Source organism: Nicotiana tabacum, chromosome 24 (genome assembly GCF_000715075.1).
Source record: "Nicotiana tabacum cultivar K326 chromosome 24, ASM71507v2, whole genome shotgun sequence".
Classification (NCBI taxonomy): Eukaryota; Viridiplantae; Streptophyta; class Magnoliopsida; order Solanales; family Solanaceae; genus Nicotiana; species Nicotiana tabacum.
In genome coordinates this window covers 84296668-84316155 of record NC_134103.1, presented here as the reverse complement: position 1 = coordinate 84316155, position 19488 = coordinate 84296668, and the positions used below count along the sequence as shown (strand labels likewise).

Genomic DNA, 19488 nt, shown 5'->3' with positions numbered 1-19488 from the left:
TATTCGTGATGGAGCTCACATATCTAGATACACTGTATATCTCAGGTCTATAAGATGCAGCATGACTATAAAAGAATTTTTTTTTTTGATTGGTTGGAAAAGAAAGACGAAAAAAAAAATTCGTTAACTTTGTTTCTAACTATTTGACATGTCAGTATGTTAAGGCAAGCACTTGCGACTCACAGACCCACTAAAATAACTCAAGATTCTGAAGTGGAAATATAATAGAACAATACATTATATGACTAAATTACTCAAACCATTAGAGGTATGATTATATGTGAGAAAGTTGTAAATTAGCTTACAAAGTAGGCACGTTTCTTGCTAGTTAAAACCTCTTATAGTGAGGTAAAATATGCATAGATATACATGAACAGAAAATTATCTGACCCAATAGAGCTCTATTGTCCATCACCTCTAATAGAGGATCGCATTCACTTCACGATTTGAAAACCTTTTCAAGAAATGTTGGGTACACGAGTAGATCTTAGTACTAGTTTTATCGCACGCAAACACAAAGTCCAAATGTGCTATACAGATCTTGGAGGATATGTTGAGAGATTGTATTCTTGAGTTTGGAGGTAGTTGGGATGCTTATCTACCTTTAGCTGAATTTGCTTATAACAACAGCTTCCAATCCAGTATTCAGATGACACCGTACGAAGCATTATATGGTAGAAGATGTCATTCTCCTATCGGAGGGGTTTGAAGCTGGTGAGACTAACTTATTGGACTCGACTTAGTACAATAAGCTATTAACAAGGTCCAATTGATCAGACCACGATTGCTCACACTTTAAAGAAGACAAAAATCTTATGCGGATAAGAGAAGAATAGACTTAATGTTCATAATTGGAGACAGAGTGTTCATACAGGTATCTCCTATGAACGACGTGCTGCGCTTCGGAAAAAGAGGCAAGTTGAGCCCGCGAGTGGGAGCTGTGGCATATCGTTTGGAACTTCCTCCTTAGTTATCTTATATTCACCCAGTGTTTCATGTCTCCATGCGGAAAAAAAAATGTATATCAGACTCCTTTCAAGTGCTTGAAGCACCTACTATACCACTCGATGAAAAGTTGTCTTACGAGGAGAAGCTGATGGCTATTGGCGATAGACAAGTGAGGAAGTTACAATCAAAAGAAATTATGGTTATTGAAGTCTTGTGGAGAAATCATACCATTGAAGAAGCTACTTGGGAAGTGGAAGATGATATACGAGTCAAGTATCCTCATTTATTTCGGTCTACAGGTACATGCTTGAGTTAAATTCGGGGACCGCATTTCATAAGGTGGGTAGGATGTAATGACCCATATTTAAGTTATGGTATGTTGGTCTTTTAACATAACAAAAAAAATAATACAAGAAAAAAAAAAGGAAAACCTAATCAATTTAAAAGAAGGGCAAAAGCCCACGTGAACCAAAAGAAAGAAAAGGGAATTGGGGAAAAGGGAAAGCAGCGCTGCTGCTATAACAAAAGCATTAAAAAAATGCAGAGAAGGGAAAAAGGAAGAAGAAGAAGAAGAAGAAGAAGAAGAAGAAGAAGAAGAAGAAGAAGAAGAAAAAAAAGAAGAAGAAAGAGGCTTGAACCAAATTTTGGAAAATAGGTAATATAGTATTCTTATATTTTGTTTTACTAATATGAGAGTATATAAATTTAATAATTTGAGTTATATAGTGAGACTGACTAATATAATTAGAGACAAGAAAAGATTAAGTAATGCTTCCCTTAACTCATAACACTTTATGGAAGAATCATGGGTGCTTATAGAACACTTTGTAATGAAGATTTATTTTTTATAAAAAAACAAATCAAATTCTTAATGTCTTTGTATGTATTAGTATGAATTAAATATGGGAACATACATAGAAACAAAGGTAATTTGTTGAAGGCATTCTTTTTAATTCAAACGATAAACTTTGTTACTTCACTTGCTTAAGTTTATCTTCTAGGTGTATATAATTTTGTTAGGTACGAAAGAAAGTATTGTCGATAGTGATCCTATATGATTTAGATATATACACATAGTTGGCATAATTTGGGTAAAAGATAATTGGAAAAAATAAATATACGAGTAAGTTGAAATTGATAGATTATAGACTAGTTGAATTACTCATAGCATGGATAAATATAATTCAATGAATTGAAGGTATAACATAAAACTCTAAGGATTTGGAATCTAAATTTAGCTATGAATTAGCTTAAATAAAGAAATTAAAACAAGATCTATATTGACGTGATTATAGATTGATTGAAGAAAGTTATACAGATCGCTCGAGGCGACGCGTTTGGTATTTCGACACGAGTACTGTGAGCAGTAATCTTACCGTAATTTGTATTTTCATAACCTGTATGGTTTATACATTATTTTGAAAATAAAATGTGTTACCGAATGTTTGAAATTGCATGTGGGACAAGTCTCTTACTTGATATGGTACTGAATAGTTTACTTAAGATATTTACAGTTATTTAAAATGTTCTCATTGTTACTAGACATATTTTACTATTACGACAGATATGATTACCGTTACCGAAATTGGATTACATGATTTGATAAAAATTGAAATGCCCTGTACTATTTTGAAAATGTTTCCATGTGAAGATTTACTGTTTACAAAGAAAAGTATGAATGGGAGGAGACTTTGAAGGTTCCTGTAGCTAACGGCGGGTTCGTTAGACTTGGTGCACTTTGTATTTACTGATTACCGAGTACAGTTAGAGCCCTCGCTAGTGGGAAGGTAGAACTAGTATACAGTTACCGTTTTTCCTCGAGTAGGGACCTACAGTTATATTTGACTCCTCTTACGAAGGGGTCCACACAGTGATACAGATTACATGATCCTTTTTTGGAAACCTCCCAAATATAAAGATTTGATATGACACAGTATTTACCGAATTTATTACTGAATTGTTAAATTGATTTTGTTACAGGAAACACATGATGAGACTGATTATTATTACCGTTTTAAAAATGACATTTTATTTTGTGATTATTATACAAGCATGTTTTCTGACTTGTCCCTTATTATAAACGGTTGTGGTTAAGTATTATTATTCACTGAGCTAGCGACTCACTCCCCGCTATTATTTTTACAGAGACAGCAGTAGACGCAAGCAATGATTCTGTTAATTAGTGTACACGAGTTGGAAGTTTTCGGTGAGCCCCGCATTTATTCGAGTGGGCAAAGATTGTTATTTATTTGTTATAGTCTCTTTCTTGAAACTCTTAAAGTCGCTCCATAGTCATTTTTATGAGTGTCATAAGAATTCTTTTATTGATATAGACTTGTGATTCGTATTAAACTTTCCTATCATATACTTGGAGATGAAGTTAGTATTATTGTGTTGGAAATATTTCGTGAATGGGGTTTATAACTTGTTTGGTCAATATAGGTTGGTTGTGTTGTTGATTTCTAAGACAGTTGTATTTTTGGATAGTCCTAAAACAGGGGAAACTCTGTCCGATTTTTGTAAATTATCGATGAGGCTTACTTGGGAGCACCTGCTCCTAAGTGCGGGTCATGATCCTAAATTGGGTCGTGACATCCTTCCACCCTGGGAAACCTGACGGGGGAGCTGACCAGAGAGGAACTAATCCTCAAACTTTGAGGGAACCTATCCCTGAACCTGTTCCTCAACAAGAAAATCAGGAAGAAGCATCCAAAGAAATTGACTCTCCTATTGCAACATCCATAAAATTGGATTTGTAGGAACCTGGTTTATCTGTTGATGAGAAAATGTATAGGGAAATGATTGGATCTTCGTTATATCTCACTGCTAACAGACTTGATAGTGTTTTCAGTGTAGGACTTTGTGCTAGGTTTCAGGCAAATCCAAAAGAGTCTCACTTGAAGGTAGTCAAGAGGATCTTCAGATACTTAGCACAACTGATCTTTGCCTATAGTATCCAAAAGGTAGTAATTTTGATTTAGTGTGATATGCTGATGCTGATTATGTAGGTTTTCTTATGGATAGAAAGAGTATTCCTAGTATGGCACATTTTCTTGCCTCATGTCTAGTATCTTGGGCCACCAAAAAATAAAATTATGTGGCATTATCTACTACTAAAGTTGAGTATGTAATTGTTGCCTCATGTTGTGCTCAGTTGTTGTGGATTGAATAACAACTAATGGACTTTGGAATCGATGTATGATGTATACCTATTTTTTGTGATAATACTATTGTAATTAGTATGATCAAGAACCCGGTTTATCATAAAAGAACTAAGCACGTAGATGTTAGGCATCATTTTTTAGGGATAATTTTGAGAACGGATTGATCACTGTGGAATTTTGTGCTACTGATAAGCAAATAGCTGACATCTTCACAAAAGCTTTGAGTAGAGATCACTTTGAAAGGAATAAGTTAGAATTAGGGATGATTACGATTACCTAAAAGAAATTGGTTCTAACTCAATGATTGGTTAGATAGTTTGTGAACTTTGTAAATAGTTAGATTAGATATTGCTCAGTCTCATACTCTTATTAGTATAGTCTTGTGCCATGTGCTAAAAAATTTTACTGATGTCTAACGATATTACTCTTATTTTCTTGGAAAAAATCAGTCTTACACAAGAGCACTTTCAGTGAGGAAGATGGTTCATCGAGCTTACAAGGTATGTATTCTACACTCTGCATAATTTGAAATAGCTGCATATGAATCATGATCTAAAAAGAGTCCCACTTTATCCCAAACTCCTTTTGAACAAATCAGTTTCACATGAACCAGTTTCACCCCTAAACCCACGTGCCATAATTGCTGAGGCTTTTGGAGAAGAGTCTGACATCTCTTCAAACTGAAACTCCCGACTTCTAACGGCCTCCAAAAAGATGTTGTTACACATTCAACCTTTTCCCTCTTTAAATTGATCTAACCTTACCCTCTTATCTCAAACTTTTTCAAAAGATCAAAATCTCCAAAACCTCAAAAGTCTCTCCATTTCTCTCAAGTTCCTAAATTGATCAAATGGCAAACACCCATGAGAATCCCAAAAACTCTGAAAACCCTTCCTCACCACCTAAAGATCCTTCACCCACACCTTCAACCACCCAAAACCCTAAGCAAAATAACATGTGAAAATGATGGCGCGCAAAACAGTAGCAAGAAAAGAATAAGCCAAGAAGTTGAATGAGAAATTGAAAGCTAGTCAAGCAGAAGAACCCCAAAAATCTGATGATTCTTTTCGGTCTGCGACTGAAGGGGAAGATCCAGTTACATCTGAAACTAAATAGGTAATTTATGGGTTCAAATCTTCTATTATTGGTTTGAAATCCAAGAAAATCTTGAAAATCGCTTTCTGTTGGTTGGTTCTGTTGCTGGTGTAGAAATAGGAAATATTGGAAAAGATGCTGATATTGGTGGTAAAAAGAAAAAACATAAAAAAAAAAAAGAAAAAAAAGAGTGAGTGGTTGAGGCAGATGTGAGGGGAAGGGAAGAAGCACGAGTGGCTGGATCTACTTCACCCACTCGTATCGGGTTAGATGAAGAAACAGGGGCAACGGTTGTCTGGAGCGAAAAGAATAGTGATAATGAGGAGGCTATGGATGAAAGTATGGGGATAGAATCACAGGAGATAGGGTATAGTTCTGTTGATAGAAGTGCATCAGATAGACTGGTTAGGTTGAGGAAACGTTTTCATGAACCAGTTCCTTTTTTTGTAAAACAAAAAAGACAAGAGCCTCTTCATGATCTGCAACAAAAGGTGTGAGATAGTTACAATCCAAAGAAGAAGAGCAAAGTTGGAAATATTCCAGGAAAGGGCATGGGTGTCACTAAGAGAAACGTTGCTCTTTCTATCCCTGTAGCAACTTCTCCCACAAGAGGAAGAACTACAAGGAGATAGAAGAAGCAGTGTGAGGCAAATGTAAAAAGGTCCTTAGCTGAGAGTGCCAAGAAAGTCGCTTGGAAAAAAAAGAAAAAAGACTGGTAAGCCAAGTGGAGTAGTCCAAATTGAGGAGATGAACCTGATTCTTGAAGATGAATATGAGGATGTAGAAGTGTCCACGCCTAGTGCCAAAACGAGAAAGACTTCTTAAAAGAGCTCTCCAGAAATAGCGGCTGAGGCAGGGGGCTCAATTGTGTCTAAAAGAACTAGGTCTGCCCAAAGGAGCAAGGAGGCTCAAATAGTGGAAGAAAATGGCTAAAAGTGCTGAGATTGAAAGGCTGAAGAAACGATTGGCTGAACTAGAGACTGAGAGACTCTCTTAAGTGTGAGCTTACTAAATAAAAGGAGAAGAATGATGGTATTCTTCAAGATACGCTGAAGCTGCTTCAAGCCAAGAACCAAGAACCTGGTCCTCCATGGTCCTAAATCCTTCCTAAGCCTAGTTTGTAACAGTGACCCAAGTGGGATGATTGTTTTGCTCTTTTTGCTCATGGTTCAGTACTTTTATTTCTTTTTATGCCTTGTGAAAGAATCTTATCAATAATATTCACTTATTTGTTCTAATTGTTTGTTGATATTTCTTAGATGGCTAATATCCTTAGATTGAAAAAGAGAAAATTAAATCCATGATTGCATTTGAAGTAGCCCCAGTGGCCATGAGTGATATCTGTTAAAATCTGGTTACTTGACTTAATTATGCAAATTTTTGATGATGCCAAAAGGGGGAAGATAATGTGTGATTTTGCTTTGGACTGTGATGTTTATAACCTAATGAACTCGGTCCTTGATGATTTGTGACTTTAAATAGAGAGTATTTTGACATTGTGTTTGATGTTAAGCTAAGTTGAAACAGGTTCCATGCTTCTGAAAAGCACAAAGGCTGCCATCATCAAAAAGAGGGAATTTGTTGACCTGAGTGATTTTGGTCTTGATGATTGACAAAGGAACACATGCATGAATCAGGTCCATAGATAGTGTACATAGGGCACAGGCAGATTCAAACACAAGGCATGCACGTGAAAGGGATAAGAATAAGTGGTTATATATGATATTGCCTGAACGAAAAGGTTGTATAGTTGATAAGGAGCAGGACTCCTTACTTGAAGAGAACTCTATCCTAGATAAAGGAGGAGTTAGAAGTTGAAGATAACTAGAACTCTTCCACCATGGTAGAGTAAAGCATTAGAACTCTAGTTAATTTTTATTTACTAACTCTATAAATATCAATGTTGTTCTTTTTTACAGGTGACACACACATACAGAAGTGAAAGCACGATTTGACAGCAAAATAGAAAGGCATTTTGTGAGCAATTCCTGTGAGATTCAAGAGTGTGATCCCAAAGCTACACGAACCAGATTAAAATACCAGTTCCATAAAGAGTTTTATGTGTCTTTCTTTATTTCTAGGTCAAAGTTTAGTAGGCGTTTTGAGTTGTACCTTTAAGCTTTCTTAGAAGCAAATTGTACTAGGTACATGAGTTGTATTATTCAAGTTAGAGTTAACATAAAATAGTCGCAACAGCATGTAGCGTATTGCTACAAGGGTTATAGTTAATCCTTAGGTTTGCGAGAGGTTGTAAAATCGAGTTGTATCTTTCAAGTTAGAGTTAACTTGAAGTAGTCGCAACAGCCTGTGGAGTTAGCCCCACTCGTTTCCACAATACCCATAGTGTGGAGAATGCGGTGGCACTCCTCTAGAAAACCTTGTGCCCCCTCTGAAGCCAAATCACCGAAGGTAGGAGGGTCATACTTCTTGAACCTTGCAAGTCTAAGTTGTTCTTCCTCAGATGCTGCGGCCCTAACCATGGGCTGAATTGGGACCACAGGCTGAGTCGCCATGACTCCTGGAACCTGACTAATGTGGACTCGCTATTATAGAGTACCGACGGCTGGAGTCTGTGTTCCTCTCCCGGTCTGTGAAGTAGCTTGTGCGACCGGAATCAACCCCGCCTGAGCTAATGTACCAAATATGTTAAAGAACCGTGCTAAAGTCTCCTGAAGTTTGGGGGTAACAACAGGTGTCTCTGGTGCCTGTCCCCCTGCTGGAGCTACTTGTGGCTCTTCAACTGCTGCTCTGACAGGTGCTCTAGCTGCGACATGTGCCCTTCCTCGGCCTGGCCTCTTGCAGCCCTAGCAGAACGCGCGGGTGTCTGCTCAGCTGACCCAGTAGCACGTGTCCTCACAATCTGTTAGAGAATAGAGATACAAAGGCTCAAATTCCAAGATCAACAAATTCCGCACGACAGGAATGAAAGTAGTGAAAATTTTCTAACAGTTCTGTAGCCTCTCGAAGATATGTACAGACGTCTCCGTACCGATCCGCAAGACTCTACTAAACTCACGTATGACTCGTAGCACCTATGAACCTAGAGCTCTGATACTAACTTGTCACGATCCAAATCTCCCTCTGTAGGATGTCGTGATGGAACCTAGTCTTAGGGACTAGGTAAGCCTAATATTTACTGAAATAATAACAATATTAATTAACGACTGACAAATGCGAAATAGAAATCTCTATACAACACTTATAATTCCAAAACCGGTAGTATAAGTCATAAGCTCTACTAAGTTACTAGAAAGCCTATAAATACAACTGTTTTGAAGTAGAGATAAAACAGTGTGAGAACAATATCAGAAGGTGACTCTGAAGCCTGCGAACGCAATAATAGGTTTACCTTGAGTCTCCACAGCAAGATCTGTACATCTAGCTAGCGATCAACTGACTCCAATTTACCTGGCTCTGCACAAAAATATACAAAAGTGTAGTATGAGTATACCACAGTCGGTACTCAGTAAGTATCAAGACTAACCTCGGTAGAGTAGTGACGAGGTACAATCAAGACGCTCACTAGTCAAATAACATGTGCAATATAGCATACAAAACTAATAGGGAACAAATAGCAATGATAGCAACAATAACAAAGTAGTGATATAAACAGCAAGGCAACAAGAACAACATAATTATTACTAAGACGAATAAGAAACACAAGTACAATCAATTAAACAAGTCCTTCAAATATAAATCTTTCACATATAATTCTTTCGAATAAATACCCCCCGAACATATTTCTTCAAATAAATAATCCTTATATAAAAATCATAAAATACGGGTCTCAGCCCCCTTTCATATTCTCACGGCACCTCGTGCCCATATCTCTATCACAACCGCATGGACAACTCTCGTGCCAAATATATCAATACATAAAATCTGCACGATCAATTTATTTTCAATAAAGTAAGGTTACAATTTATAAACCAAGTAAGAATTCAACAAACAAATGAGTTTATTTTTGAAATAGTTTGAGTGAAGAAAATGACATTTCAATTAAAATAAAGCATCAGATAGGCTACTGATTTGGATATAAAACTTAATAAATTAAAACCTAATAGTAATTTCTTTTATTAAAAACAACTCAATCATTAAGAACAAGTACAAACCAGAAATACAAATCCTCAGAGTCTCGTACGAAAAAGCCAAAGCCAACATAATACTACAAGAAATACAAAACACTTAATATTAAGTCAAATAATACATCACGGAGAACACAGAAATTTACATATTACGAAAAAATAAAATAACCAAAGGCAAGTGCAGCCATAGAGAAATATAAACAAAAGGGTTCTCCCGAGGTATTTTTCACGTAAAAATACTTGTGTTCTTTACTTTCTGCATTTATCATTCTGCAACTGTAGTGTAAGGAACTCGTAGAAGAACTATGTCCTTTTATAATCTGTGCATGCGAAAAATTGAACGCCACACAAATCACCCCTCTTGTGTGGTATTGAAGTACACAAATCACCGATGTATATATTCTTCGAACGATACATTTGGTTTGGTTTTGGCAATCTTTTTTCTACGTCTGCCTGAATATAGAGGGTGCTGAAAGACAGTGATATTATTACCTTCTAACGAAAATTCTATAATGGAAGCATATAGGGTGCAAACTATAATCCTTTTTCCCTATACATAAAAGTAATGAACTTAATATGTTATCCTTATCAAAACTCTTATTTTTAAGGGCCTACAGGATGATCATTTTGCATTAACGGTTTAATTGCTGAGCCTCAGATTCTAAGGCAACCACATTTTTCTTTGGAATTTTTGACTTCAAATCATCGATAAACTTTGTAAAATTCACTTGAGATGATCCATTTATCGCCACTGCATCCTCTAATGTTTTCCTGACTTTCTTGATTTGTTGCTTCATTTCTTCTGCTACTTTTCCTCTCAACAAAAGTTTAACTTTCTCTGACACTTCGTCCCTCGTAATTGATTCCTTATCACAAAGATTAATCCCGATCTTCCAATCATCAACCACTATTTTCCGATTAGTAAATTGATCAGTCAGCAAAGGAAAACAAATAAACGGAACAGAACACCATATACTTTCCAAGATCGAATTCCAACCGCAATGAGTCAAGAATCCTCCGACTGCTGGATGAGAAATTACCGCAGTTTGACAACACCACGGCACAATTAACCCTCGATCCTTAATAAATTCTTCGTAACCAATTGGTAAATAATCAGTTTCTTCCGAACTAACAATATCAGGACGAAGCACCCAAAGGAAATTTACTTTACTGACCACTAGGCCACGTGCAATTTCCATTATATTTTGTTTAGTAGTGTGAGCATAGCTTCCGAATGATACATATATGACTGAGCCACAAGGCTTGGCGTCGAGCCAATTGGTGCAATCGGACTCGGACCACAGACTCGTTTTCACTGAGCTCTTGGTGAAGCCAGGGGAGAAAAGTGGTCCAATTGCATAAACAGGCTGCTTCTCTTGTAATGCTGCAATGGTTTCGGATTCGAGTTGTTGCACGGTGTTACAAATGATATATTCTGCTTTTTTCACATCTGTGAATATTGCTCTGTGGATTATTCGGTTCGCCACCATTTTTGTATCATTAGACTGAAGATAAGAAGCTAAATCTGTTGGCTTTATTGCCTTCACTCCTGGTATGTAATCTATGACGTCCTGGCGTTTGTCTGGCAAACCATCAAATATATAGAATAACTATAAGGTTTTGAAAATGATTAATATTATAGGCAATCCTAGTTAAAATATATATCCACGCTACTGCATTAAGGAAAATCTCTCCCTTTCTTCTTTACAATTCAATATTTTCAGGTACGATAAACCTTTTAACATCAGACAAACAACTTATAATTTAGACTCTACATTGTCCACTTTGTTTTCTCCAAAAAAAAAAAGGAAGAAGATTAAACTTATATATGCTGACAATGTAAAGAAGAATTTTACACGTTAGTGTATTTTAACCTATTTTAACAGGTAACAAGCCTTATTTTCTAGATTAATACACCATATCTATAAACATGTAGTTATCTTTTAGGTGACTTAGTAGTGTAAAAAAAATTATTACACCAGCAGTATAGTATAAAATTAAGCTAAAAAAGATAACACCCAAAAGTTGAACACAGAAGCATGTTAATATATATATATATATATATATATATATATATATATATATATATATATATATATATATATATATATATATATATATGTGTGTGTGTGTGTATGTATGTATATGGGATATGGGAAAGGTTATGGCGTTATATACGCACCTCCACCTGATCAGCTGGTATACGATGATTGCATTTACTAATCATTAAGGAGTATTACCATGATCTGCAAATTTCACTCCTAATATCGACACAACTAAAAATTGATCTAAACTTGATGTTAGGTCAATCGTAAAAATCAGTTTTGTACACACTAGCACTCAGTGGCTGGGCCACGTAGCTCCAACGGGTGTCAATGGACACTCCTTATTCACCGAAAAATTACACCGCTTAGATAAGTATTTTATTATGCATATATATTATGTGTTAAATTCTCTTAACTTCTTCGTGTATTTACTTCTTTAAATTTTGAGACTCCTTAATAAAAATTCTGGTTGCGTTACCAACATCGAAGGGAATGAAAGATAACAGCTTCTTCAGTACAACTCAAAACGGCAAATTTCAAGGTAAAGTAAACAAATTAAACATTTCATTTTATCAAAAATAAAATTGTTAAAAAATGGTTTCGCAAGAGTCTTCCTGAAATCTTTAAAATCATCAAGTTTAATATCTATATTAGGGTAATAATAGCTTTCCAGAAAATGGCCATTAATTAAGTGAAGATACTTACCAATACAATCGTAGTGGCCATTTTGTCTTAGCAGGTCTAAGTGATAATACACACTTAAAACAAGAGCTGGTTCCGTCCAATACGAGACATTCACCAAATTATACTTCTTAGCTATGGTAGATGGCCATATATAAAAAGTATCAGCAACTAGTATATTTGGTGGTGGATTTGAGAGGACTAAGTTTTCAACAAGCTCATCAACATGGGAACCAAAGTCATTTAGTATAGCTTCAAAATATTTATCATGGTTAAGTGATCTATCAAAATCTATAGGGAAACCATCGTAAATTGTCACATCACGGATATCCAGGCCTAATTTTCGTGCACTCGAGAAAAGATCGTCGCCCTCGACACCATTTTCTAGCCGGGCTTTGGATATTTGGTAGTGAACTGATTGAGTGTTTACAAAAGTGATGGTGAAGCCATTGGATGCAAGTTTGATGGCTAGATTAACAAAGGGAATTACATGACCTTGGAGAGGGTAAGGAAACAATATAGCATGAGGCTTTTGGTCAATTTGGTTCATTTTTTAAAGTGTATTAGGATGTCTCTCCCTTTAGAGATAGGGGCAAGTCAGGAGCTTACTCCGAGTATTTATGCCACCGGTAACAATACGTTACAGGCGAATGACATGATTCCCGAGGAGTTATACGACGGTTCCCCACTTTGTTCAATTCGTTTGGTTTGTGCTTACATGAGATGAGAGATAGAGAGGTATATTTTCTATAGCAAGGGGTATGCGTTCACTCTCAGAGGAATATTTTTCTAAAATGAAATGATGTTGTGTCTCTTTTATAGAAAATTAAGATGATGAGGTATTTTGTGGTGCGGAATATGATACCTAGGGATGGAGATGAGAATAGTACGTAAAATGGTGGATGAACCACATAATATGCTAGAGATAAATTCGAAGAAATGTCAGCATATTTAACTTGATTTGGATAGTCCATATTTTCGGGCATACAAGTGATCGGACAGAGAAGACAAATAAATTTAATTTGGTTAGACAAATTAAAGACGTAGGATAATAGGATTTTTAGTATTATTTCTTACAAAATGATAAGAGACAAGCTGATCTAGATCTAAATAAATAATTTCTTTTCTGGATTATAATTACTTAAAATTCATCGACTATATGTAAATTAAAACTAGCAGTTTTGTTCTTTGAAATTCTATCATGTGAATGTCTCTCTTAAATATCATCCTAAGTATCATGCCAAAGTGAGTGGGATTGTGTTGAATTGTATAACTATTTATGTTATTGGAGTGCCAATCATAGTGCAGGAATTATTTTTAGTTTTTGTTTGTTTCTTTTCCTTATAAGAAGCTGCCCTACAAAGTACAAACCACGTGCTTCTGCTAATTTCCAAATAAAATATATGAGTTGTAAACGATGTTAGTAGCTAGAAAACAAGACTATTTTTCTTTAATTTCCTTATGGTTTCTCTTTCCCTTTTGTGCCCTTATGCTGACTTCCTTTTCACCGTTCAATTTTTTCATTTAATAACACAACAAGGATAAACGTGACTTTTTAACGTTAGTGTGATAAACATGCGAGAGGACCAATAAGGACCACAGACGTCGCTTGTTTTTCAACTGTATATACTTTCTGGAAGGTAATTCCATGAATATACCCTTGTCCTTTTCATTTTTCTTAATTTCTTCGCAAGAATGATAAAATTGCATTAATATTCTCAGGTGACGTACAATGTTTCAAGTTATAAGTAGTAGCGAAGATTACGTAGTTAACTAACACCAAACCTAGAATTAATTCGTTTCGGCCAAAACTTTTTGTTCTTTTTATTTTTTGTTTTTTATAACTTGGAATTGCTCAACAATAATAAGATTTACCAAAAGATAAAAGATCAATACAAAAAAAAATACACATGATCAAAGACGAGAGCTTCCAAATATATTCACGTGTCAAATCAATCTCCCATGAAGAAACCATTCTTCTACAAAATTATGAAGATAATTTCAACGGTAGACATTCAATTAAATACTAATTTCACAAAAGTCAACTTTCATTTGTCACTTTAAAATAACTCAACTAACAATTTTGTCCAAACAAACAAAATACATACGACCGATCCATGTTATTTCTATGTTCATAAAACTTTTATCCATATATTCGTTCAGACATGCCTTTTCTTTTAGCATTATAGCACGTTCAAAGTAGAGCTTCCATTATAACTCAGCACTGTAAACTCTAAACAATGCTATGGTAAAGCAAAGCGGATTAGCTCAAAATTATTTCATAAATTAAGGCTCAGCAAAATAATTGGCCTACAAGTTCTTTAACTTTTTTTTTAGTTTAACGATCCATCGAGTATTCACTAGCTCGACTAATGAAAATTTAGGTCATGTAGAACCAATTAAAAGGAAAAACGTTCTGTAGCACCCCGAAAAATTGTAAAGTACTTAAGCGCTATTAAGAAAAAAGCTGATGTGCTCTGATTATATTATTTTATGTGCAGACGAGGACTATTAATATGATGGATATCAATTGGATATGATAATAAGTGTACAAGACATATTATAAGTGACGTGGGGTCTAAGGATAGCCCTAAGTCCAAGTCAACTCACACACACACACACACACACACACACACACACACACACACACACACACACACACACACACACACACACACACACACACACACACACACACACACACACACACACACACACACACACACATATATATATATATATATATATATATATATATATATATATATATATATATATATATATATATATATATATATAAAAACTATCAAATGAAAGATCTTCGAATCTAGATTCTAACGCTTCAAACCGTTTGTCATTTGGACATTCCCACAAGAAGTTATGACTAAATTACCAAAGGCTGGCAGAGTAGTCTACATATGCGAAGCATCCGGGGCCGCGTCCGAAAGAAAGGCTGGCAGTGAAGTGCTGCCATAGCGTCCAGGTCCGCATTCGAGCTTCAACGAAGAGTGAAGTGGGGATGCGAAGCATCCAGGGCCGCGTCCGAAACCTAGAAATCTGGGCCGATAAATACAAGGTCGGGGGAGGAGAGTATTTTGAGTATTTGGGGGTTAGGGTTCTTGAGGTGAAGGGGCGATTTTGAGCTCAAATCAAGTCCAATCAACTAAGGTAAGTTGTTAATGATGTTTTGGGTTTATTCTTACTCAATATACATGAGTTCTAACATCATTCTTGCATCCAAATGCTAGATTTCATCATCAAATCCTCAAGAACACTAAAATCACCAAAGTTGTGATTTTTCAAGATTGATATACTAGAGGTAATTCCAATGCTTCAAACTCATTTATTATGAGTAGTTAGAAGTATTTGAAGCATTTGTTATAAGTTTTAATGGTTGAAAGATTGGATTATAAAACTCTAGTTCATGGCATGAATAGTACTTTTAAGAAAATAAGAGAGAAGATGAGTATTAATCTTGGCGATGAAATTGATGAACACAATGAACCTATGGAGTTATTTGTTAGAAAAAGGATGGAACTGATCAACTAAGTAATCACCCGAATTGTATATTTTACAAGTGTAGATTATGGAATATAATGAATAGTAACTTGGTGGCAATGGACAATTGATGTAGTATCATTAGTGATTTCAAATGGCTATTATAATATAAGAATGAAGTTGAATGGTCTAACTTGTAAATCTATTTGGCGATTTGGGTTGTTGGAGGCTTGTAGCCAACTTATGAGCCATATATGGATATTGATCAATATTTTAGGTCATATTTTGATGTAATTAGGATATCTAATTGTAGATATCGACTTGTTGGTGATGTTTGGGCATTTTAATCAATATTTGAATGATGGAAGAGAATTGAAATCTTGTGGGAGTTAATAAAGCGAAAGCGAGGTAAGTTGATTAAAACTTACTCTTCTTGAGGGATTTTCTCTAAAAGCATATTTCAAGTTAATACTTAAGTTGTTTGTAAATGTGCTTTCGTGCTTGTGGGGACAAATAAGTACGGATGTCTCCACGTACTAGAATATTATATTGCATATGTAGTGTCATACCGTTTTATAAAATTTTATTTTAAACCTTGTTGGCAAAATGACACTCAAGGTAAATGTTATAAGTTTTTATCAAAACTTACGTATTTACAAGAGTATACATATTTGAGTGCTAAAGATAATTTTTCGTGAAAAGTATTTCTTTTAAATATTGACGAACAGAATAGCACATGTGGTATCTTTTAAATATTGATGTTAAATTGCTAAAGACTTTTGCATATAAAATGTTATTTATTTAAATTTTGTTAAAATGATTTAGATTTTCTATAAATGCTATGATTTGATGAAAATAGATCCTTTGAGGCTACTATGCTATGAATCTATTTTTGAAGTATCAAATGTTTTGGGAGTTACTTGTGTTCACCGAGATTGACTTCGGATATATCGTGTTCGTTGTCATGAAACTACACGTGTCGGTGTAGGCGTAGATGGCCACTTTGTGGTATAGACTACCACATAGTGTTTTCCCTCGAGAGGGTACTATTTTGTGCTATTATTAGCATGGCTGAGTCTATTCGTACGTCACTATGATGAGACGACCTGAGCAAGTAGGGTATATAATACTTGCCGCTAGGTACATAACCTAGTTGACCTCCTTATGTCGGTGATGGTATAGTATTCCCAGTGAAGGTAAGGATGATTTTCTTATGTTTAGACCTAAGAAGCCGAAAGTGATTTCAATGACTTAAAAGCAAATTGAATGATTTTGTATGGTTTTATCTAAAATCTTGGATTGATGTAAATGCTTTAAAAGTTTATATTGTGGATTATATTTCACTTGGTTGTTATTTAAAATAACAAGGGTCGTGAATTGATAAAAAATTTTATCGTTTTATATCAAATATTGGTGCATTTATTTTATAAAGTTTGTCCCAAGAACTTAAGTTAGAGAGACTATATGAGACTTATTGAGTATCGTTGTGGTGTACTCAACCCTTAGGGGCCCCATTCAGGGCCCTGCTTACTTTACATGTTCAGGATGATGTATGATACGTGGCATGCGGTCAGGCTAGGTTGACTCTCTTTCCGAGGTATTGTGAAGTATCACTTTTATTTCGTGGTAGCTATCATTTTCTTTCTTATTATATTTTATTGGAATTACTCTAACCGTTGGTTCTATTCTTTGGTATAGAGGCTTCATAGATAGCTGTGAAAGGTTGTAGTAACGGGGTTGTACACGACATACATGAAAGTATATTTATTTTACTTAGTCTCATTGTTATTATCATGAAAGGCGTCATGTGTGATTTTGAATTGGAAAATATTTTATCATTTAACTTGAAAATGTATATGATTTTCAAGGAGCTTCCGTAGTTAAATTGGTTTTCATGCATATGATTTGGGTGCATGACATGGTTTGATTCGCTCGAATCGGGTTGTGTGCCGATCACGTAGTTTTGGATCGTGACACGTTCTCTACGAGAAATATTTTTATTAGTAATTCTTGAATTTGAGACACATGATTAACGGTAAGGATCATATTTATCCGACCACATTCATTGGTGATAGTTGTGTGGCTTGTTATGTGTTATGTTGCTTATCTTCCCATTTCCAAATGTGTAGTACTGACCACAAAATATTGACCGTAGAGAACGTGTCTCAAATTGAATCAATCAAGAGACACATAGCACTCCTATTTGGTGAAGGGGATATAGTAGTTATAATCGGCGTCAGTTGTTTACATTGACATGTAATATAGGGAAAGGAACATAATGAAGAGACGAGGCGCAAGAGCGAAGAGGCTTAACAATCCGGTAATGTATTTAGCCACAATGGAATGGACAAGGAGAAATGTTGAGTGAAAACTTGGGAATTGCTTGATGTCTTCTGGGGGAAGCGATGCTGGGGTTTGATTTATATAACACACTAGTGAATTTTCCTCGCTTCGCGCTGTTGTTAATGAACATTAGTAATATCAAACAATTATTTTCTAAATAAAATAAAATTTTGAGAAGTTAAAACAGATTTTTTTACAATTATATTTTTTGAAGCATTCCTTAATCAATTACGAATGTAATCAGTACATGTCTATTAGCTTGGGAAATTGAAGGCTGGCACACTACAATGTATATACCTGTTCTAATAATTTTGGGAAACAAAAGCCTACTCTTTTGTTAATGACCTACATTATACCACTCTTTTGGCAAACCACAGACAACAAAGCAACTAATTTCATTAGCTTAAGAAGTGCCATAGATATGTTTAGCTCTCTGGAGCTCCGGAAGAACTAGGTGCTTCTTTGTGACTTTAATGTGAAAAATATAATCTTGTTCAATAAAAGTAATACAAACGCAGAATATGTAGTGAGTGCTAACATGTATTATATGAAATACAAAAGAGTAGAATGGTTAGTTAAATGTGGTTATTGAGAAAGGGAAAATATTTACATATATATCATGCCGAAACATATGGCTTAATACTGCACAAAGTCTGCCGCTTACTCTAATATTGAAATGATTGTGCAGATATGCTCATTCCTAAAATTTGAAATATTATATAGTAATTAGGACAAGAGGGAGTTTCTCTAGTGGTAAGCACCCCCCATTTCCAATCAAGAGGTTGTGAGTTCGAGTCACCCCAAGAGCAAGGTGGGGAGTTCTTGGAGGGAGGGAGTCGGAGGTCTATCGTAAATAACCTATCTACCCTAGTACCCTCCCCAGACCCCACTAGTGGGGTTGTTATTGTTATTGTTGTTGTATATAGTAATTAGAAATACTCAGTGATGCAATGAATCGGATTGTGTTAGCCTATCGTGGGATGTCAATCCAAAATGACACTAAGAGACCAAGATTTTTTTGTTAAGAACGAAAATATGATTTTTTTTAGTTACGATACCATAATTACATCAAAGCTGATATAGAAATACAAATTAGATAGAAGAAATTACAAATTGCATCACATCATAAGTTAGTGAGGGTCCTGATCTCCGAAGGAACTTGTTGCACCTTCAATATTCCATTGAGTACTTGTATCACACACAAAAAGTACTTGTATATAATATAAATAAAATTTTTTTGAGAAATATGAATTTTAATGAGCTCTTTTAGAAGAAACCCATCCTTCTCTTCTCCAATGCAGTCAATTACTTCGAAAACATATTTTCTCGTGCAATCTGTTGACACATTGCTCCACAATGAACAACTGAAAGGGATTAGACAGATTAATTCAAAATTAGGTATGAGATACAGTAGTAAGAAGATGCATCAGTCCTCTTACACCAATTCTTGCCATACGTAAAAAACCGACATGACATAAAACAGAGTTTAGATATCTAAAAGCACATATATAAGAAGATAAATTCACTACCATTATAATGGCGGACTTCAACCGCTGCCAACATAACACAGTACTCTATCTTTGGGTACCTAAGAGGACGACACTTGATGCCGATAACCACAAATTTGCC

At 35.3% G+C, this 19488-nt stretch overlaps 1 protein-coding gene across 1 annotated transcript; it reads right to left on the bottom strand.

Moving 5' to 3' along the window:
* Positions 1-9587: 9587 nt before the first annotated feature.
* Positions 9588-12809, bottom strand: LOC107793359 (UDP-glycosyltransferase 86A1-like). The gene is made up of 2 exons (XM_016615689.2): positions 12043-12809; positions 9588-10874 (listed from the first exon to the last, which is right to left on the bottom strand). Exons 1-2 carry the CDS (start codon positions 12566-12568, stop codon positions 9925-9927), a joined length of 1476 nt encoding a protein of 491 aa, XP_016471175.1. The 5' UTR covers positions 12569-12809; the 3' UTR covers positions 9588-9924.
* Positions 12810-19488: the final 6679 nt, after the last annotated feature.